General features: G+C 44.7%; 1 protein-coding gene across 1 annotated transcript in view; it reads right to left on the bottom strand.

Moving 5' to 3' along the window:
• Positions 1–17,586, bottom strand: part of LOC139333285 (semaphorin-7A) — a 37,409-nt gene extending 19,823 nt beyond the window's left edge. Inside the window, exons 1-7 of the mRNA XM_070965552.1 lie at positions 17,311–17,586; positions 10,591–10,730; positions 8,231–8,293; positions 5,124–5,219; positions 4,689–4,794; positions 1,348–1,455; positions 871–1,010 (exon numbers count right to left, since the gene is read on the bottom strand). Coding sequence (XP_070821653.1) covers positions 871–1,010; positions 1,348–1,455; positions 4,689–4,794; positions 5,124–5,219; positions 8,231–8,293; positions 10,591–10,730; positions 17,311–17,389 — 732 coding nt within the window. The 5' untranslated portion in view covers positions 17,390–17,586. The remainder of the gene's footprint in view (positions 1–870; positions 1,011–1,347; positions 1,456–4,688; positions 4,795–5,123; positions 5,220–8,230; positions 8,294–10,590; positions 10,731–17,310) is intronic.
• Between the last annotated feature and the right edge of the window lie 4,939 nt (positions 17,587–22,525).

Raw genomic sequence — 22,525 nt, 5'->3', positions numbered from 1 at the left:
CGGGATCTCTACATGAAGGAATAGTTTGACATTTTGTGAAATGTGCTTTCTTGTCAAGATGAGAAGATAAATAGCACTTTCATGTCTGAATGATGAACATATGAAGCTACATCCAGCAGCTGGTTAGCTTAGCAGAAAGAGAGGAAACAGGGGAAGCAGCTACGATAGCCTGGCTCTGTCCAAAGGTAATAAAATCCGCCTGCCAGCAGCTCGCTAACGAACACGCCGATGCATGGAGATGAAATAGAAGTTAATGTTCTCATTAAACTCCTGTATTTCTCTGATTAGCAAATAACTGAGATTGTTAATCGCTGAATATGAAACCTGACTTTTCTGCTCTAATTATTATCACCTCTATCTGAGATCTGAGATGAATCTTCCATATTAATGCAGAAGGAGTCACGCAGGGCAGCAGGTGTTCTTGCCTTTGATTTGGCTGATTGAGAAACACTTGATTGGAAAATGTTCAGAAATACAACAAGCAGCGCAGCAGCAGCATGCGGAACTCTTCTGAATCCTACGATCTCATATTCTGTGTGCGTTTACTGTTCAGTGTATAAAACAGGACGCACGTTTTGTAAGCAGACAGTATGAAAAGAAATATAAATGACAGTAGTACTGAGTCTTCACTCACATTTGGGATTTGTTCTAACTTTGAAACCTTCAGTCCTCTACTTCATTTAATTAGTAATTCACTTAAAACCAGTGGTTTTCTTTCAAAAAGGCCAAACCTCTCTTTGATCACCTCCTCACGAATCAGATATATGCAATGTGACGTGAGGATGGAAGAGTAGAAAAAGTTTGGGAACCACCGAAACCTGAAATTTATCCACATTTCCTCAAACGCGAGTATAGAAGTGAGATTTGTACCGTGCAGATTCGGCCGATGCGCGCCCGGTAAGGCTCCTCGTCCACTCTGGCGGTCTTGTTGATCTCGCTGAAGAAGAAGTAGATCTCCTCCTTGAACTTCTGTGAAGACGGGATTATGGCCGCGCCAGCAAACTGCGGATCTGGTGACGAGAATTAAACATGTCCACTGAGATATCGTCACTTTGGCATCTCAAGCGAAATCTTATAGTTTTATTTCGTGATTATGTCACCTTTTCTAAGGACTGGCACGCAAAAGCAGGACAAATGTCTGCTCTCGGTGGATATGTCTCTAACTCGCATTTTACTGCAGTAAAGAACGTGACCCAAACCATAAGCAAAATGGCAGTGAATACACCTACATGTTGTTTTTCCCATGGGAATAAAAGTGGGTGATTTAGAGAGACTACCACCCACCATCTCCATATTCATTAGTCTAAACCTTTATGGTTTCTGCACGACTCCCCTCCTCCTACTCACTCAGCAGCCAAATGTTCTCCGTCTTCAGGAGTTTCTGGGAGCCAAACGTACGCCGGATCGAGCCGGCGTGACCCACCACCGACGACATAGCAGAGTACAGACTCCCATCTGAGACGGCGAGGAACAAAGACAAAAAAAGAGAGAGAAGGTGCAAGATTCAGAGAGGGAGGGAGAGCGATGGGAGACTGAGTGGAACTGAAGGAGAGGAGGATACAGAGAGAGCATTAAACACACAGAGTGAAGACAGAAGCAAGGAGGCCCAGGAGGCCACAGAATAACAAACAGGAGAGGAGAAAAAGGAGCGCAAGAGCTAAGAAGACATCAAGGCAGAGGAGCTGACGGCACCTATGAGCAGCCCTAACCGCCAGATTCCCATAACCCCAGTTAGAGCTCCGTCTGCACAGCAATGCAGAGTGTTTGAAACGTGCCGGCAACATCTTAATTAGGACAGATCGAGCAAAGGGCTCGTCGCTTCAGCAATCGATTCCCGTCCAGAGGAGCATCCTGCTGTACAAACTAACCTCTCGCTAATTTCTGAGTGTCTCCGCGAACGATCCATCCGCATCACACAATTTGTCCCTCATCACGTGCTGCGGGAGGCTGCTTTAATCCGAGACGTCTCTGTTTAGTTAATGTGACCCTGCACTTCTCAACAATCACACAATTAGGACTTCGATTCCCCGCGGAGAGGTCCGAGGCAGTGAAGTCCTTTGTGGTGAGCGTGTGAAGTTGATTAATTCTGCCCCTAATGATGCCTTTTATTCACTCCAGCGGAGCTGCACGTGCAAAATTTAACATTTTCACTAAATACTGGAGTTCATATCCGGCTGTATTGAAGGTTTGCACCTCTTCATGTGATCCAGCGTTTCTCATCGCTGCTGCTGAGTGGAAAAATGAAGTGTGGCTGCTTCGAATAAGGAGAGCTGTGATGCTGGGAGGAAAACAATGAAACCCTTGATAAGATTGCCACTGGCAACGACTATGATTGGTGCAATGTTCCAGACAGTCAGCGGTCTGTGGATGTTGAAACGTGGCCAGATATTGAATTTCTGGAGATGTAACTGTATGTTCCTGGACTCTTTGGCCAGTAATGGAAGTAAACAGGACCTGCAGGGTGTATACATACACATGCAAGGCCCCATTTTAAAGAACATGTCAGCCTGATGAAGAGTGGGAGGGCTTCATGGGATATTCTGGTTATCTGTGGACAAGTACGAAGACATGGTTGGTTACCGCTACGCAGCGCTAATGTCCCTTCTGTTCTCTTTAGCGTCCAGCAGTCTATAAAAACTTGCTCTGGACCTTCTTTGTGGACCTTTTTGTGCAGTCAATTGTGCGACAGCTCCAGTTTAGCTTTATTTTCCTTTATTTTGTTCCATGCACGGTGTCAGATGGCTGGCTGCTTGCCACTCAGGGTGGTGTGATCATCCTCATCATCACGCCGGTCCCGTGTTGATGCTCCTCCAAAGGTTTCTTTTTTTTTTTTAAGTTTTTTGGGTGTGTGGGGGTGAAGATGAAGGCAGTTTTTCCACATCTTCCCCATGCAGTTAAATGCTAAGTGAGAACAAAGCCTGTGACGGATGATTTTGATTCAGCTGTGTGAAGAATCGCATCAGTGACTCAATAACCTTCACTTAGTGCGAAGCTCCTTTTTACTGGAAAATTAGTTTGAAAGCTACTCAAGCTTTTTAACTGTGTTTGCTGTAACTCAGTAATGATTTTCCTGAGGGTAATTAACTCCAGTTGAATGTTTCACATTGCAGATATTGGCCGATTAGCATGGACCGTTATTTTCAGTAATAGCAGGTAACATGTTCGATCTTGAGTGCATATGTTTCAGCCAAGTGCTACATGATCAATTAGAATCCACTACAACGTCTATCTTGTAGAGGCTCTTTGAAATAATGTAAGGTACTTTAGGTAAAAGCATCTACTGTACTCATTTGCATGTTATGAATAGAGAGGCATAATAAGAGGCAGATTGCTCCTGGGAGCCCGGGACTCACAGGTGTCGCTCTGCTGCTCCCGACTCAAATGAGCAAAGTTACTATAAAGAGTTGAAGGTGGCTTTGTTCCATAATTAGATATTTGAAAAAGTGACACCTTTGGGAAAAAGGTGAGACTTTTGAAATTGTGACACTCGCTCTGACAAAATGCAGGAGACTTCACTCAGGAAAAATACTCATTTGAGTGGAAGAATAACAATCAGAGGCTTTCCTCATAGGCTCAACTTTGGTGATCTTTTATGTGCAAATCTCACTCTTCAAACTAGAGGAATCCCTTGTCTCGTTCCATTACGTGTGCTTCTGTGGTGAAATAACGTTGAACTGTGTGGCAGCCAACTAAACCACAAAATATCTTGTTTATAAAGTTCCAAAAAAAGGCTCATTGATGAGACGTCATCAAGTCCCAAAATCAAGGTTACCAAAACGCATCACATCTGTTTTCTCACATGAGGCTGGAAGTGTTTTGGTTTGATTCGAATAAAATGCCCGCTGTCAGCCTGTCCCAGTTCGAATCCTGGGGCGCTGGTGGCGTGTCCTCCACCATGCCTTCAGTGCCTGCTCGAGGAAAGGGGCCTTTCTGTGTGGAGTTCGCATGTTCTCCCCGTGTTCGCCTGGGGTTTCCTCCTTAAAAAACCCCACTAAAAACATGCAAGAGGATCACCACCCGACCAGTGGTGACGAAGGAAACTGGGTCCCCGGGCGCCGGTCGGATGGCAGCCCACCGCTCCTGGTCTGCCGTGGAGGAAGGACGACCAGGGTGGGTTAAAAGTGGAAGACAAATTTCACCAATTTGCATACCGTGTGTTAGCATGTCTGGTGATCCTTGAGGATCTTAAACGGTCATTTTTATGCATTGTTGTTGTGATACTTGACGGGTAAACGGCGTGAGCTCTTCAGTGTGCTTTGTTTTTGATCGTTGAGGTAGCAAACCTCCTCGCTAGCTAGCTAGCTGTTGTGGCTACTTTGATAGCTAGCTTTTAGCACTGTGGTACCTGAGCTGTTGCAGCTTGTGAGAGGATTGCACATTGCTCATGTGGTCGTAATCCTATCAGTTGTAAAATCTAGGGAGCACCCATGTGGTGCGTGTCATCCATCCAATATGCTGTAAAATAGGAATCCTTCACTTCTGCTCGCCCAGGAGCCAATTATCTTAACTACGTGCCCCTGCTATCTGCCTCCAGCTCTGGATTATTTGGGCTCATCAGGTTCATTACCAACCAGAGACCTCGTCTTTTCCAAGAATGTTTCGTCTCTTTCTGAGATTTTATTCTTTTTCTTCCCATTGAATCACAAACTCCTGTGTGCAGACCAGTGATCTCCTTTTGCATCGAGTACCTGCAGGCAAGCTGATGGACCTCTGGGAAGGGTAGGGGGGTGAGATGTCAGAGGCCGCCGCGATCTGCCCGCTGCCCTGGACCTCAGTCAGCACAGTGTCATTTACCTGCCGGAGAGGGAGCATTTCAAACCTGTTTATTGCAGGCAGGCGTCATCATGCATTATACATCTCTTTCCAAAGAGCCAACACTCAGTTATCTGTTTGTCACGACACAGGTTTAAAAAATTTCAACCTATCCCATGGGGGCCATGTTCATTACTGAGTGAGAACATCCTCCATGACAATAAATAATTTCTGGCCCTCGTTGAGAAGCAATAAGTGAGCAAACGAATGAATGCTAATTACAATCGATCTTGAGACTGTTTAGACTGGAGGAGCAGCTGCATAAGGATTTGAAGCCAAGTGCTTGAAGGAATGTCTGAAGAAAGTCTTACCAGCATCCAGCATCTGGGGCTTCCAGCATTCGTCCCACATACTATGATTGTGTCATTTACTTTCTGAATGACGGTGATGAAATTATCACACTCCAGCTGTGAGGGAAAGAGACAGAAGCCGAGAGGAACAAAGGCACAAAATGAGGCAGAGGCGAGAAAAAACAGAGATTGGGGAGAAGGATTAAAGGTGCAGAGAGACCGAGAGGCAAAAGAGGGAAAAACAGTCGAGAGGATGTGAAAGAGTGATTAGAGGGGAAGAGACGGCGCAAAGGGAGACGGAGAACAAGAGGCAGACCACAGGATTGAGAAACAAACGGGGAAGAGAGGGAGAGAGGAACAAAGCAAGAGCACAACACAAAACAGATTACGAGGGAAAAAGCGGATTGCTCAGAGACAGCGATTTAAGAAAAATTGGAGGCCGTCCACACTCTGAACATCTTTGGCAGACAGCACACAGGAGGCTTAGCCCTGCAGTACAGCACTGCAATACTCCATATGCATCACTTATTCATAAGTACAGAAAACAGACCGCTATCTCCAAGACATGACTGGATGGAGGATGAAAATTAATACACAACACTCCCCTGAGGGGTATATTATGGTTTCAGGCTGTAGTGGCGCTCATGTTGAGTCAAGTTTGTTTTAGTGTGTCTTTCAAAAAAAGTGTGTTTTAGAAAGCAGAACACAGATTCTGATGGAGGCAAGGTTAGTAGAAACTGGAGACAGCGAAAGTACATCAGTAAGTCCAAAAAACAGGGCCAGAGCTTGTGTGGGTGGACGTGTAGGTGGATGGGTGGGCTGGTGGGTGGGCTGGGTAATTTGTGGGTGAGTGTATGTGGGTTTGTATGGTTTTACTTTGTGTGCTTGTGTTCTTTAGGGAAATGCTTTGAGGTCTTTGGTTTTCGTGGCCCACACAGAAAATCTGGGACAGGGGTTATAACATTAGAATTAGGTTTAAATGAGGTCAGTGTGAGACTGACATGCTTTCTAGCAGAATAAGAGACGGGGTTGTGTTGCTGTGGACGCGTCTGATCGGGGCCGGTAGCTCATTTCGACCTCAAACTGATGTTTTCTTCAGTGGCTTCATTTCTCCTGCTCTTAAATCCTGGTGATGCATCATGTTCTGGTGTTTTGCTGCACTGCTTGGCAAGAAACTCAACACTGCTCAGAAACAATGCTCGCTGGAACAACAGCACTGCATCCCAAGGAATTACATCCACAGCCAGTGATTCTGCACCCCGTGATTTATGTCCAAAGACAAGTAATGTGACCTTTGTAGCGAGGCAGTGAGGAGATGGAGGTTAGGGTGGTGCAGGCATGGAGACTGCCTTTTCATCCTCCAGGATCGTTGTGCTTGTGTGCTTCAGAAAACACTATCGTTTTAAAAGCGCACTCCAGCAGCTCACTTGAATATTGCACTTACGTGAAGCTGTGAGACAAATGTAAAAAGTCCAGTGTTTTTGGAGTCGAGTGAGGCCGATGAAGTAACAGACAAAAGCTCCTCCAGAGCTCATACGGCTGTTTCCACAAGCTGATTGATACTCCTTGGTACCAGTAACTGACCTTTAAGTGTAAAATGAGAGTAAAAGTGCCCCTTTTAACAAACTGCTCCACAACTGTGATTGACCTGAATGCCCCCTGGTGAGAGGTAGTGATTGGGTTGTTTAGGATGAGGACTGAGCTTTAATGCAGGTTCTTGTTATGCTCAGCTGTATTTCCTCTTTGGGCTCAGCTTTGGGGGGTTTTGGACAAACTGATCCTGAGGTGGACAGGCAGTCCTGAATCATTGTGGCGTTACTGGGGAAGATTTACTGCGTCACACAGCATGTTCTCGTTTTTCCACCATCTGCCACGTCCAGACTCTCTGGAAGCTTTAGCTATGTTTTTGCAGGAAAGACGGTCCAGTGTTACGCCAAAGCGTGTGATGGACCTCCCCATTCATTAGAGGAGAGTGTGTCAGTGTCACGTTTTGCTTCCCCAAGGCGTGTTTGAAGGTGCACGACCAGCAGGGGGCGATAATGACAAAGCACAAACACAATATAAAGCACAACAAAGTCCACATGGGGGTCACATCCTTCAGTGATGGAGAACAGGGTTCGATTCCTGTGTGAAACCAACAGTCCGTGTTGATTGTTTTAAGGAAGTCGTTACTTTAAACCAAACTGTCATCTTTTCCTGAACTTAACCAAGAAGTTTTTGTGCTGTTCCCCAGCAAGCTTTATTTTGAAAGTGTAACTGGACGTTGTGTGTTTATGACTGCTAACCTGACCGTGGAAGGAGAACATTTCACGCCAAGCAGAGCCAAACGTGACAACTCACATCCACCCTTTTTGGAAGGATTGAGTACAGCAAAAAGGCTGAAAGTATAATTTGCCCTTCAGTTTTAACATTGCCTTATTTCAGATTTTAAGTATTTAAAGTAGAAAGAAAATTAATTCTTTTTCTTTTTTTTGGCAGAATGCAGAGTTTGACCTTGACTAAAAATGGAAAATTAGTCTCAATGATCTTGTTAATTTCCTGTAATTATAAAACTGTGCCAAAATGAATGTGGGAATTATTAATGAATGCAAAATGGTAAAAACGTTCTTGGTATTTAAAGCACGAGCTTTAAATACAACCACATCCGATTCTCTCGTCAGACTCTGCCTTTTTCGTCATTATGATTGTTTGATTTTTCTACAACGAGCAGCACGCTGAGCAGCACTGTATCCTTCTTAAGGTTATTCATTACGAAGCTTTCACACGTTCTCGACTTAATTCAGTGTTGCGTTAAATTCCTGCTCTTCTCTCGGTCTCTGTGGAACCTCGTGGAACTACTCACTGCAGTTATCAGCGGCTCGCTCATCTGAGCATTGTTTGCTTTGCTTGCTTTGAGGCGTCTCCTGTGTAATTTTATCTCATCTGTATATATTAGCATTTTCATGCATTTGTTTTAATTGTGCGTGTGTGTTTTTGGCCCCTCAGTCTTAAGAAAACATCAACATTAACCTAAACTAAATAAGAGAATGAAAACTATTGGTAGCGATGGTAATGATGAGAAAGGATGATTACACACTGATGGAGGAGGAGAAGTGATGGAGGTGCTGACAGTCAGGATGAGCTTCTACCTCGAGTGGTGCAGCCTTGGCCTTGCAGGTATCAATTGCAGTCTGATCAGATGCCGCTGGGATCTGTAGGAGGAAGGAGTGTTTAGTTTGTGCCAACTTCTTTCACCAGTTTCAGCAGGAAACAGCGACTCCGCTGCAGCTGCTGAAACACAGCGAACGTCCACCTCGTTAGCTAAAACCACCGTGATGTTCACTGCACTCAGCGACCTGTTTGCTCATTAAATGTGTCATTTACATTCTTGTTCTCGCCATGTTACCTCAACCTGCCTCCTGTACTTTCCCAGAATTCCTTTCAGCAAGCCAGTACATACAGGTAGATACAGAAAGAGCTTTGTGCCCTTCAGTCAAACAAGCTTTGTCTCTGCATTGCAAAGCAGAAAACGGAGTTTACTGACCCTTTAATAATAAATGTGCTCACTACAGCCGTCGAATCCCAGGAAAGACGCCTTCATCGTGCGGCTGACGCCATGAGTTTATGTTTACTGCTGCTGTTTTTAAGAATTGAAAATTGTTATTTCTCCACTGCTCCACCAAAGTAACCTGCACTGGAAATGACTCAGCCTGACAAGATGTCGTTTCACTGCGTGAGTCAGAAAAACACACCATCAAACATCAAAACAGTCCCTCGATGCCAAACGCGTCACCAGTTCTTCCACCTGTCTTTTTGTCTCCAGCAAGGAAAACCCGACTCTCAGCCGGCAATCATTCCAGAAAATAGGGCACAGTCATATCTGGATCAAACGCCGGGCTTACAGTCGCTTCGGTTTGTCGGGCCGGTCAGTGCTGACACTGCAGCCCACACACGGTGTACTCCTGAAGCCTGTGTTGACATTAGCTCAGTCAATTATGTTGTCTGTCCTCGCAGGGAGAGATAGGTGTATCTTCATTTATGCATGCATGACCCGACTTCCTGGGCCCTCGGCTGCTGAACTGGGTCAGCGGCCGGCCAGCCGTCTCATCTCTCTCTGCCTTCTTTGGCTCGCTGCGTCGGCCTCACAGCGAGAGGGCAACTATATTTATTGTCATCCTGCAGAGCCTGGCAGGAAGTGTCGGGGAAATGTATGTTTTTAAGTTCAGTTTTACTTACTGCTTTGTTTCCATGTTAAAAACTTTAACCGAGTTAGCCGGTGCAGAGTTTTAAAACATCAGGAAACCATTTTTTTCTTGCAGATGAGGCACTTTCACTGCATCTCTTAAATGAACAGTTTGACATTTTGGGAAATACGCTTATCGCTTTCTTGCTGAGAATTAGATGATCCAACTCGCTCGGCTCTGTCCAAAGTCCAAACAGCTACTAGCTCCTCACTAACTAACACTTATCTGAGCCAGTTGTGTGCTGTATTTCTTCATTTCTTCATGCTTGATGCAGTGAAATCCATCTTCACACTCCAGTCTGATGCTTTTTCCACCTCTCCATTCATTATTATTGTCTGTCCATTATTAGAAAGAGTGTCACTGCTGTTTGCGATTGTGCTTTTTATCAGTTAAAGACTTATTCACTCTGGCGGAGTAGAGAAGCCCCTCCCTGCGGATTATAACACAAGGCGCCTCACTTATCCAGGTAAAAAGCTTTACGTTATAAATTCATGAGGTTATTACAAAGATCAGCTCCACCTGTGATTCCAAAAGAGCAGAGGAGCATAATCGCCGGACCGCTGCTCGCCTGAGAACTGACCTATGGCGGCGCCGTGTGGTGCTTCCTCCTCCTGTGAGTGTAAGCGAGGAGCAAAGGGGGACTTCCTGAACCCGTCTCAGAATCAAACCCTCGGAGACAAGTTTGCAATATTGGCCTCGTAAGTAAAACCTGCTTGACTTAAAGGCCCTGAACACCCACACAGGCGTTTGGAGTTATCAGCCTGATCAGACCTCTGCTCAGGCTGACGGTGGGCTGAGCTGAGAACAGTGACATCACCTGAAACAACGTGCCAGAAAGAAGGTAAAGGTGTAAGCTGTGTTACCTCATCAAGTGTGACCAGAGAGTAAAGGAGCTGTCGATCAAGCGCACACTGTGAAGCCCTGAGAGGAGGTTTAATCAGGAAACTGAAGACCATGTGTAGGTGAACCTTCGGCGGCCTCTCCAACCTTTAGGTTGAATACAGGGTGCTTTCGTGTTCAAGTCTTGTTTTCAAACACTGGTTGTTTGCCAGACTGGCTTTGAGGCACACTGGCCTTAAAGCTTGGCAGTGTATAGCATTTCAAGCAGTGGCTGGCAGCTGATCTTTTCTAACTACTCTCTACATGGCAGCAGAGTGGTTCCACATTACAATGGACTGTCTGTAGCTGAGAGATTAAATCCTCTGAAGCAGCCCTCTAGAGCATCTGCGCACACGTCAGCAAAATCAGCTAAAAGTACAGCGTACCTGTAGGTCGCGGACCCCTCGGTTAGTGAACGTCAACACGTAGATCATCGCCTGGCCGCCCACGTACAGCGTGTCGCTGCCTTCCTGGTGGTACATGCTGATGTAGTTCTCAGGTTTGTTGAAGTGGAACCTGGAGGGCTCTGTGGATCAGAGCGAAACACGTTACAGAGACGAGCTGGCAGACAAGAGCCTTGTTACTCTATATTATTGTTGTTTTAATTGTTAAATTAGTTTTTGTTTGCGCAATGAAAAATGTCCCGTGGTAATAAAGTTTAATTTAAATGAACTGAACTCAATTAAAGTTATTCTAAAAAGATGGCAACCATTTCAGATTTTAAACATAACACTGCTGTGGCTGATTATCACTGCGGAGTGAAAACTTATTGGGAGGGAATAAGAACATATACAGGACAGGATGTTTCCAAAAGCAGTTCAAAGGCAATTTCCAGGTGATGGGGAACCAATCAAATCAGCAGCCAAAGCACAAGACAAGATTCATGAAGCAGAGGTCAAACACAATAACAAAAGGTCGACGCATGAAAGCAAAATTGACTTTCACAAAGTTATTTAAAAAAGATGATCCAGATTTAGCCGGACTAAGCTCCTCAGGCAGGTCGAATCAAAGTCTAGAAGTCCTGATGGCAAAGAGCCCAACGTCTGGATTTTGATCTACATTTAATCTGCCATCACTACGGGAGCCGGCTGGAGGACTGCTGGCTATGAACCGGTTTGATTTACCAAAACACTCCCTCCGACGCTGCTGCCCTTTGTGCTCTTAGATTAAACAGGGAGCCTTTCCAGAAACCAGGCTCGGGTGTTAGAGGAAAAGGGCATTTGGTGGGAGCATAAATATCACTGAAATAATCATGTGGGCAAACACCATCACAGATGCTCGGTGGAATTACACTCAGGACACCTCCAGAAAGCTCCAGAGTTCATTTTGGCATTTCTGATTCAGCCACCCAATCAGACTCACACTGCAACGCTGCCTTTAAAAATAGATTACCATAAACTCACCACGAAAACAGTCTACAAACGAATGGCACATAATGAAAGAGCTTTATAAAACATCACAGTTTCAGTCGGCCTGCCAGCCTTTTCCTCCCATTTGCTCCAGAAGTACGTTTCTCCATTTATTTTGTCAAGAGAGGTTTCATGAAATTCCAGTCTGAAGAGTTTAAAAGCTTTGTAGCAAACCAACCTGGGCCACGGGCAGGAAATTCAGAAAAGGAAGAACATGCTTATCCTTTACAGATTTCATTCGCCTTTTCATTTCCAAAAAACAAAGTAAAACCTTATTCTGAACCAATTCTGAATTCTGATCTCTGTTTCAGTTTAAATAGATTTCATGGCCACGCTCAGTTCGTACTGATTTTCTTCTCATCCCTGAAATAAAAAAGACATCCAGTCTGACAGCACGGCCAGGATGAAGTGATGGTGATCACTGATACAGGTTGCTAGCCAACCAACTAAGTTTCTATGGAAACAGTGGCCTCTCTGATTGGCGGGAATCTAATTGATGAAGTTTGTACAAGTGAGGGGGTTACGGGGAAGGCTGCGTGTGGCTGATGGCTTCGGTGGGAACATGTATATTCATTTCACTGTCTGACGATCTTGAGAGGAAACACCCTGTCGTCGGCAAAACACACCGACAGACTGGCATAAATATTTCTTTTAGAAGTTACAAGCAGAAATTCGCCGCTTCCCGGGGAAGCCTCCGTTAGCTCAGTCTGCCTTCAACAGAGAAAACCTTCATCTTCTGTTAGTCGGACCGACACACATCAAACTCAAACAAAGTCTGGATAGAAAATAGTGCCTGGTGTTAACCTGCAAACCGCCCAGCCAATGTTGGATCATGCTAAAAAGCTTATGCTAAAGCTTTATCATGAAGCGTGTGGATCTTTGAAATGCTTTGAAAAGCGGTTTGTCAGGCCTAAAGACACAAACACAATAAACACAAACACGGTGTGTTGTGACTGTAACACACAAACTTTGTTTACAAAGCATCACTAAGCGACGCTCCTTCCCAACCTTGCTCTGATTGGACAAAAAGTTTGGACTGTCAGAGGTGATTTCACAGGAGGAACAGAGGGTTCAGCCACTCTAAGAGTCTTGTTTCTTGTCTTAGCACAATTTCCAAAGCGGCACACATTTTCAGGTGAAATGTCAGATTCTGGGCGTACTTTGAGCTCCTAACTTCTCTCTTCCCTCCCTATCTGTGAGAAAGTTTCTTCTTTCTTTGGACATTTAATCGTTGCTGCTTGGTGAAAACCTTGAATTCTCAAAAGGTCAGCGTTTCATTAACCAAGAAAAACAGCCTTGTTTTCAGCTTGTGCTCCAGAAAGAATAAAAATACGGCTTCATTAAACTCAAGGGCTTGTAATCCTTGAGGAAGGATGTTAAAACATTAAAACACTTTCAAATTAGTGAATCATGAATTCCAAAATGCAATAAGAAGTGCGCTAATTGGAGAAGAGCAAAGCACAGAAGTTATTTTGGAGAATCGTTTCCACCTGTACTTTATGAATAAAGCATTCTGGATATTGAAAACAGCAGCAGAGGCAAGCGGGTTTGATCAAGAAGCTTTTGAAGCTCTTCTGTTGAGCTGCAGCAGATCCTAAAACAGCTGCTATTTCATTTACAAAGAATCTTTCAATGCAAAGTTGTTCTGGGGGATCGACCTCAAGGTCCACCACTCTGAACTTGACAAAAAAATATATCAGGCTCATTGTGCAACAGGGTTTTTGTACTGAAGTGTTCAGGCCTTCAGCTGAGAGAAAAGGTCAACACGAACGATGGCTGAACTTTGGCAAAATGTTCTGATATTTAGGATGCAGCTGTGGACGTCAAATTAGCCTTGAGACGAGCTGTTGTCTCTCTTCACTCACTCTTTCTGTCTTTTCTTTCCTTCCCTTTGTGTCTTTGATTCAGATTCTCTCTTTGAGTTTGTCCTGCTTTGCCTCTCTCTGCCTTTTGAGAGACACATTCAAAAGAAAGCGTGTACGCAAAATCAAAAAAAAAAAACGTTTAACCAAACCCAAGAAGAAGAAAAGACTGTTCAATGAAAAGTGGCTTCAAGATGTGCCATTGCTTGCTAACAATGCTAACAACGCTAACAATGAACGCACAGAAATGTGGTGCAAAATATATCGTTTGCATCCACATCTAGCACACAAAACAGGTGCATTTCGAAATTTCTATCAGCCACTATTTGATAAACATGAAACGAGTAAGGAGCACTCGAATGTGGCACAAGCTAATGCTAACTGACAAGCTAGTCCAGCTGTCAATTCTAGTTGCCTGCTTGGTGAAACAATGTGAATGAAGAACAGTGGGAAACTGTGTGTGATGTTTTTGTCCTCACATTTCAGGAGGCTAAACACGTACGTCCGATGCCTTCCTGTGCTTTGGATGTTGCTTTATTGAAGCAGCTAGCAGTGAATGCCAGAGGTGCGTATTATTCATGTGAAAGGGGGGGCATGAATAATGTAAAGACTTGCACAAACAATCAGTGGGGAGCTAAGAGCAAAGTTGCAGCGCGCTGAATTTTGGGGTGGATCTTTGATGGTTTGCAGGAGGATGTTTACATTGTGTCTGCATCCGTCAACAGGGACGTGACCTCGGACTTCTTTGGACTGATTGAATCGAGCTCCTGCTGAACTGCACAGGCCATGACCGATGGATTCTTTTCCTTGATGCAGGCTTTGATAACTGGACGCTAAAGTTGGCCGTCCTGTGCACAAACACAGCTGCTTTCGACCTCAAAACTATGCTAACTGGTTGCAGAAGGGGATGCCCATGTGCATCTTCAGTGAACTGCACACACCCTTAAGAACTGCGATATTCCTTATTGTGAGGTATTCAGTCTGTCAGTTGTCAAGCTACTGCTGTTTCATTTGCTAAATACTGCCGTGCTGAAGACGTGTGAAGACAATGGATTGTCCTTTTAGAAACTGGGGAGGTGTCATGGTGTTGGATGCATCTGCATGCATCACCAGCCATTCAAATGCAACTGACTACAAGTGATAACAGTGACCTGCAGCATATCTGCTCTGTCTGGGACTGGGAGGTGCATCTTCATCATCCATCATGCAGGAAACTGAAGCAGAGGACAGTGAGGAAGATTGTGTCTATGAAGACCAGGCTATCCACACACCATCTCCTGGTACTCACATGAATGCCTGACTGAAAAAGTTACGTGCACCCTGCACATAATGTACAGTAAAGTAGGGCAGGCTTTAATTTTTCTCACCTAATCCTAATCCTAATGCAGTGAGGAGAAGCATAAAGCATTCACAAACCTTTTATATACGTGCTCTCACATGTGTGTATGTATAAATGACTTTTGCTTGTTGTTATTCTTATGAAAACAGTCATGATTGGCTCAAATGTCTGCGTAGTGTGAAAGGAGTCGCTTGCAGTGATGATCCAGCAGAGATTCATCTGCAGCTCGACATTGTTCTCCGGCATCTCTCAGCTAAGCTTCATTTGGTTTGTTGTTTTCTGGCCAAAACTTCGCTGTTGTGCCTCTGTCTCGCTGTCACTTTGTTTCCATCAGAGGCAGCAGTTTTCAGAGAAAAGGCTCCAATAAACCAACTTAATGCTTTCTGCCCTGCACCAAAAAGCACACAGACGAAACAGCACTGCTGCTCTAACAGCACATTTTTTGTCTTGATATCAGTGAATATTAGTTCTTCTATTTAACGTTGATGATGACAGTTTTAATTCCTGCACACAGTAAAGAGGCCTGCACTCAGCTTCCAGTTCAAGCATCTGGTTAAACTTACTGCCGTCTAACATAACAGACCTGCTACCTCTGTGACTCAACTCTCTAACACAGATTCAACAAAAGCACATTATAACCTTCATGACGGTAGGATTCATTGTGCTTACATGCACTTAGCTTCGTGTTTGGGATGGATGCACTTTCAGTCTTTGATGACATCTTGTTCCTGCTGAGGCCTAATGCACTCAATTGTCTGCCCAATGAATGCAATATAATGCGTTCCCTAATCCCTCCAGTAACTGCAGCCATCACAGCATGTCCCACCTTAAACCCCTGAACTGAACAAAATTTTAATCTACATCCTAAAATCAGGTTGTGGCTGTCAAACAGGTCCTTGAAGGCACGTGAACCTGCCAGATGTCCCCATTTTTGGAAAAAGTGAGGACCCTAACCGTCTGAGGACCTCGGCGCTGTCCGTGGTGCTGAAACAGCGCCAGCTCTGTCCATGCACTTCAGGCTGAAAGTGTGCTTTTGGTGTATTTTCAGTTTTCTACCTGTGCACTGTGTGTGTGTGTGTGTGTGTGTGTGTGTGTGTGTGTGTGTGTGTGTGTGTGTGTGTGTGTGTGTGTGTGTGTGTGTGTGTGTGTGTCCCAAAGAGAGGCATTTATAGCTCACCCTGCAATTGCATAACGACGAATGTGATTGATATGACACGCACGTCCAGGGCCGTCATCTTGTGCGTTTTGTATTGTGCTAATCTGCGGGGAGGGGAGGGATACAGATACGGATAACTTGACACACAGCCCCCATCTCTACTGATCGCTGAATACATTAGAGGACAGTGTGAGGTGTAAAAATGCGTGAGTGGAATAGATAACTAAGAGGCGGCTTGGAATTTTCCATTCACCTCCCTTTCTCCCTCTCATGTCTATCTGCACATGTAACCTATGTATTTATGGCGGCTGCAACCCTAAAGCAATCCAGGAGCCGGGCTCCTCTGCTGCAGTGTGAAGCAGCTGCCGTGTCCCGCATTGCAGCTCCGCAAGGACGCGGGAGCTACGATCACCGTGTCAACCTCTAAAGCGTCATATTTCACAGTGATGGAGCTTGGCGCTGGCAGGCGGGTGTTTAAAGGGTACAGCTTCGCGGTGTGTGCACGGCGAACTGGCGCCATGTTCCTCCAGAAGGCAGGAGGGAGGTTGTTTTTGCGCGCTCCTGGTTTTGTTCTGCTCGGTGCGCCTCGAGGTGAAGATACAGACGGACGGTCGCCAATTAGCGCCTGGGTGCCCCTGACTGATAAACCGCCAGCGGCCGCGCGTTTATAAGAGCAGCACACAGTGTACTTGTCGCGAACTGAGATGAAACAAACACACAAGTTGTCAAAAAACCTACAGAAAAGCCACAAGTTGTCCAAATTAGATCCGAATTATTCAAATGTGCCTTTGTGCGAGTGTGCACAACGAAAGCTGGAAATTTACTGGAAACAAATGACAGAACCGGCTCAGAAAACACTCATATTCTCTGATTCTGCACGTGATCTCTAGTTAACGTTGAGAAAATACGAAATAATTAGTTTTTTTCCAGATGCTCACCCTGTTCTAGTCAGGGAACATGTGTGCGGGGCCTGAATGGTGGAGCGCGTAATTTACTACTCAGTCAGTGGGGGGAGGGCGGTGTTTTAAGCGCTTCATCCAGAGGTAGCCGCGTCGATGTGGCTTTATTGGTAGCTTACTGTTTGAGCTGCTTTCTCAAAGGACAAAACAACATGAGTTAATGAGGAGAACTGGAAAAAAAATCAGCCCACATCACCTCGTGACTAAACTCTCAGTCCATTCATTCATTCATTGACTCATCCGTCCATCCCTCCATCCTTTCACCCATTCATTAATCCACTACCTTCCACACACATAATTAATAAAACATGCTTGGCGACATAAACAATTGGCTGAATGGCTTAAAAACAAACACCGTCCAGAAAATACAGCTCTGCCTACCGTGCACAACAAATTTCAGCCGAGGTGACTTTCCGGCGATAACCGTGGCCAAAAGCGACAGCAGGATGAAAGAATTCATCTTTCTTGAAGCTCTGCCGTGTGCAGCCGCTTTGTAAAACGATGAAACCGTACGAAGCGCTCCACAAAATCCCTCTCCTTCCTTTCAGCTGCCTTTGTGGTCCCTCCCCGATCCGCTGCGTCCCAGATCTGTGCCACCGACTGCAGGTCCCAGTCCTATCTTGTCCGTCTGCTCCGCCGGCAGTTCAGTTTGGAGAAGTCGGGGTATCAGGCTCCACCTCGGAAACAAAAGGCAAAGGGGGGAGCGTTGTCGATCAACAGGGACGCAGTGATGAGAAGAGGGATTGCAAAAATTGCCTGCAAACACATCACTTTTTGTTACACGCGTCATACCTGTTGCTGATGGTGAAAGATGATTTTTGCATCTGACTGCACCTTTAAAAATCACGTTTCTCGTGTTGGTTTTTCATACATCTTGTTTTCAGTTTTCATCCCTTTGTCCGATGGTAACTCCATAATGATGTTCTAATCCAGGTTCCAGCTTTTTGAAGAGGTGTTTTATTTATTTCATATCTTTTAATGCTTTTTGAAATAAGGCCAAAAATACAACAACGTAAACAATTAACCTCCTTATATATGCAGAATGACTACATTTCATCATCCCACATTTAATGCCAAGATGATCTATGAGCCTACAGGCCAGGCCGTTTTATGTTTGCACACAAGCCCTCACACCAACTGCCAATAATGATATTGCCTCAGCAACTGCTCTTACTGTAATGTGTAATCAATATGTGTCAATAGTGCCTGAATGGGAGTGAATCAGCAGTTTGGCTCTGCTGCGCTTGCATTTGTGGAGTTAATTGAGTCAAATTTGAGAAATTGAGGCACTCTGAAATGGTGAATGCCCGTTAGTGGAAGCAACCAAACAGATGCTTCCATTTTCATGAGACAGCTCTCTGTCAGGCACCATCCAGAGCATCATTTGGGTTTCAGCGGCGAGCTTCTAGCAGGGAAAATTCAGCATGCGGATATTTTTCTTTTTGTGATTCAGAAAGCGCGATACGTCTCACACACGGTGGGCCTCTGTGGGAACAAACCTGCAAAAACCCACGCGCCAGGGGGGCAATTTCCCCTTTTTCATCATCTTTCAAATGCCTTAATCATGTCTTAGTGTTGAGTTCAGTCAAGGATGTCAGAGTAGACTCTACAGGGGTTCAGATTCAGTTGTTTCACTCATTAAACTCACTCTTTGCACCGCGCACATTTAACCTGAACCATGCAAAGGATAAAAGTTTTAAATAGAGATTATGATCCGTTGTTAACTGGGTGGATTTTAATCTGGATACCAGGGGTTTAAATGAGTGGTTAGCAGCCAGCTAAATGTGGTAACAAGACGTCTCTGTGGCTGAAAGTGGAAGCTGAGTTACAGTTACTGAGCTTTAGTTGGATGTTTTGAGTCACAGGATTTGTCTTGTTTATCAGTCACTGAGCTTCTTCCTCTCCTCCTTCGTGCTTAGCTTACTGGGCTAACACCAGTCACGCTAAATGGTGTGAAAACCTCTATATGTTTAAATTTTCAAGGCCACTGCACCTATGACCTCACTCAGCAGTGATGTCATTCTGTATTATGCAGTCAGTGCAAAGCTCGGGTGGGAGGTTTCAACCACTAGATGGCAGCAAAAGTAGGATTTTCAATCTTTGCTTCATTACTTCAAGCTTGTGATTCTGCTTCCTAAATCATCAACAGGGGTCTCCGGTCTCCCTCAGCAGCTGACAGCACTGATCAGCTTTCTCAGACAAGAGTTCTGCTGATTTTTGTTCCCTTGAAGGTTCCAGTTTCAGGAGAAAGAGAGGAAGATGAATTAACTGGTCTGCATCCAGTGCAGGAATCATCTTCACTCAGTCACGTTGCATTGATGGCACATCAGCATTGTCAAACTGGATGCGTTTGCTTTTTTTCATGCATTTGTTCATAATGACTGAAAGCAGAAGTCACATTTAAACAGTCATCCCATGATCCCATGAAGTAAAAACATATCTTTTATAACAGGGAGTCATGCTAAAAACAACAAAATGTGTCATTGTTTTCTAATGTTTTTATGTGTTTGATTACTTCAGTGACACAATCAAATAATGATGTGAACGGTTTGTACGCCATAGATTAAAAAAAGCATTTAATCTCAAAATTAATAAACTGAGTTTATTATAACTATCCATCCATCCATTTTCTATGCCGCTTATCCCTTTCGGGGTCGCGGGGGGGCCGGAGCCTATCTCGGCTGTCAATGGGCGAGAGGCGGGGTACACCCTGGACCGGTCACCAGCCGATCGCAGGGCACATACACACACCATTCACACTCACACTCACACCTAGGGGCAATTTAGGGTCACCAATCAACCTAATGAGCATGTTTTTGGTCTGTGGGAGGAAGCCGGAGCGCCCGGAGAGAACCCATGCATGCACAAGAAGAACATGCAAACTTCACACAGAAAGGCCCGACCCGGGAATTGAACCTGCGACCTTCTTGCTGTGAGGTCATTATAACTAAAACGGGCAAAAACACAAATGGAAAATAAAGATAAAGCTTAACTGGAATGCAAATCTTTTGTGAAAACATGATAAAATGTGTTGAAAAAGGATGTTCAGGCAATCAGATCTGAAATATAAGAGGTTGTTGTAGTGTGTGTGTGTGTGTGTGTGTGTGTGTGTGTGTGTGTGTGTGTGTGTGTGTGTGTGTGTGTGTGTGTGGTGGTGGTGGTGGTGGTGGGGGGGGGGGTCTTAATAATGCTCTTAAGACTTTCCTCTTTTGTCCAAACCCAATCAGACCAAAAGCACCACAAGAGGATCTTCACCCACTTGGATTTACTTCTGAGATAATTGATGCAAATTAGCACATTTGTTAAATGAAATGAATCCTTTTAATTGGTGGTTGCGGCACCATTTGCTGGTGAGAACCAATATAAACCAGTGCACTGCAGGATAACACTGGAAATATAGTCATTTTACATTTTGCACAGATGTAAAATTATGAATTCTGTGTTTTGCTAACTTGTTTTTAGTTTAGTTTTGGTAGTTTTACTGTGATGAGTCACGGATTACTTCACTCAACAGGTGAGGCAGAATTCCCACATGGCGTTACAAACATCTCACCTTTAAAGACACAGTCAGCATGGAAATGACCAACATTAGTACTCGAGTCACTTGAAAACCATCCGATGGCTTGTCATGAAATTTGGTGCAGACCATGATACTCCAAAGAGGATTAAACCAAGTTGCTTTTGGGTGATTCCCTGACTTTTTGTTCTAGTTCCATCAAAGGTCAAAATGCTCTATCGTCTTACACCCGTCCCCGAGGAAAGCAGGACATCCGCTGACACACAGTGAATGAAGTGATAAACTCCAGGGCAGGTATGGCTCAAACGCTAACAAGGAGCAGTAAAATGGGTCATCCACTAATCATACGGTTGGCGGTTTGAGCCCCAGGTCCTCCTGTCCACATGATGAAGTGTCCTTGGGCAAGACAGTGAACCTCAAATTGCTCCTGATGGTCAGGCCAGCGCCTTGCATGGTAGCTCTCTGCCACTGGCTTGTGTGTGAATGCGGAAGTGCTAGTGCTGTATAAACTATACAGCAGCTTTTTACCATTTTCAAGCCCAGAATGATCCAAATGTCACCAAAACACAGTAATTAACCTGCTTCATCCAAATGGACAGGATGTACCTACCTAGCCAACGTCGTGACTCAGGGATGGAAAACAAAAATGGCTCCAGTATTTCTTGGGCCAAACAGAACGTCTGTCTGTCTAAAGCCTCCTTAAGGCCTCTACTGGGAACATGATTTAGGGGAGCCATGCCCACTTTGGTTGCTATAATTCAGCTGGACAGTTTTTCTCTTCTCTCTCTTCTTTTCAAGGACCTCTTGTCCACGCTCATGTGCTCGCTGAAGGGCTGCAGAGACCATCTTCCTCCAGTACGGGTCAATTCCAGCTGAGTCAGAAGCAGGTGAGACGTGGTTGAGACAATGAGGGCTGCAGCTGAGACGTTTTCAGAACAGGGACTATCATTCGCAGTCAAAGCAAAAATGATGAAGGTCTTACGAATGAATAGAGATCCAGGTTCTATTGAAAATTCACCTTTTAGGATAAAAGCTGAATATTTTTCTCTCTGTTATTCCATTTCCAGCACTTAGTTCTCATGAACTGCAGCCACATGAATATTCTGCTTTGCCACACTTGCTGTTGGCTGCTTGTAATTTAGGTGACCCAATGATTTAAGCCTATTCTCCTGTCACTCTGGATAACAGTGTCAACAACGTACACATAACATGTGCCTGTTGCTGTAAAGAAACGCTCCCGTCCGTCAAACGGCAGATGCGAAGAAACCATAATGTTCTGCTGGTGTGTGTGCATGCCAGTCATGGGAGGAGTGGCTTATAAACACCACTTTAATCTGCCCCTTTGGCTTTCTGTCCAATGGGAGCAAATAGTTGTATTAAAATAGATAATATGACAGGCCAAGCTGGGCCGGAGGATAGCACCCGCCAGACAGACCTATATAACAGATTGAGACATGCAGAGGTAATCCAAAAGGGTTTAAATCTCTGCTCATACACGTGATTATCAGTTTTTTTCTTCCTCTTTTTTTGGGTTATACTGGGCAACTGCATTAGATGGACAAAATGATTTTCTGCTCGGTGAATCTACTCTGAGCACTGAAAGTCTCTAAATTGCACAAAGGTGAAGCGAGGGTTGTTTATTGGTTAATGTTTGGCTTATCACCCTCAAGTGCAATATTCAGTTTTTAACGGGGAGTCAGCAGTAAGAGTAAACAGCAGAGGAGACAGGAAACGTCTATAAATGTCTAAAGAGATTCATTCGTACAGCCACAACGGCATTCCTCTGCACGCATAATCCCCCGTCTTCTCTGGGTAAAACAGGAAGACAAACGCTGATTTGTGTGGCTGACTGCCAGCTGAAGCTTTGTTGTCTTACAAAGGGGCAACAAGGCCACTTTCTGTCTCAAATTGAACAGAAAGTCCTCACAATGGACTCACCGTGCAGAGATTAAGTGCTTTGGTTATGCAAGAAAATGCGTCCTTCTCTTGCCAATTTCCCAACAATGGACTCGTTTCAGATGAAGATCCGCTGAGAGATTGGTTTTAAGATGATTGGATCAGTTTTTTTTTCCCGTATTT

This window comes from Chaetodon trifascialis, chromosome 7 (assembly GCF_039877785.1).
Source record: "Chaetodon trifascialis isolate fChaTrf1 chromosome 7, fChaTrf1.hap1, whole genome shotgun sequence".
In the NCBI taxonomy this organism is placed as follows: Eukaryota; Metazoa; Chordata; class Actinopteri; order Chaetodontiformes; family Chaetodontidae; genus Chaetodon; species Chaetodon trifascialis.
Note: the sequence above shows the minus strand (reverse complement) of the source record. Positions and strands in the feature narration are given on the sequence as shown.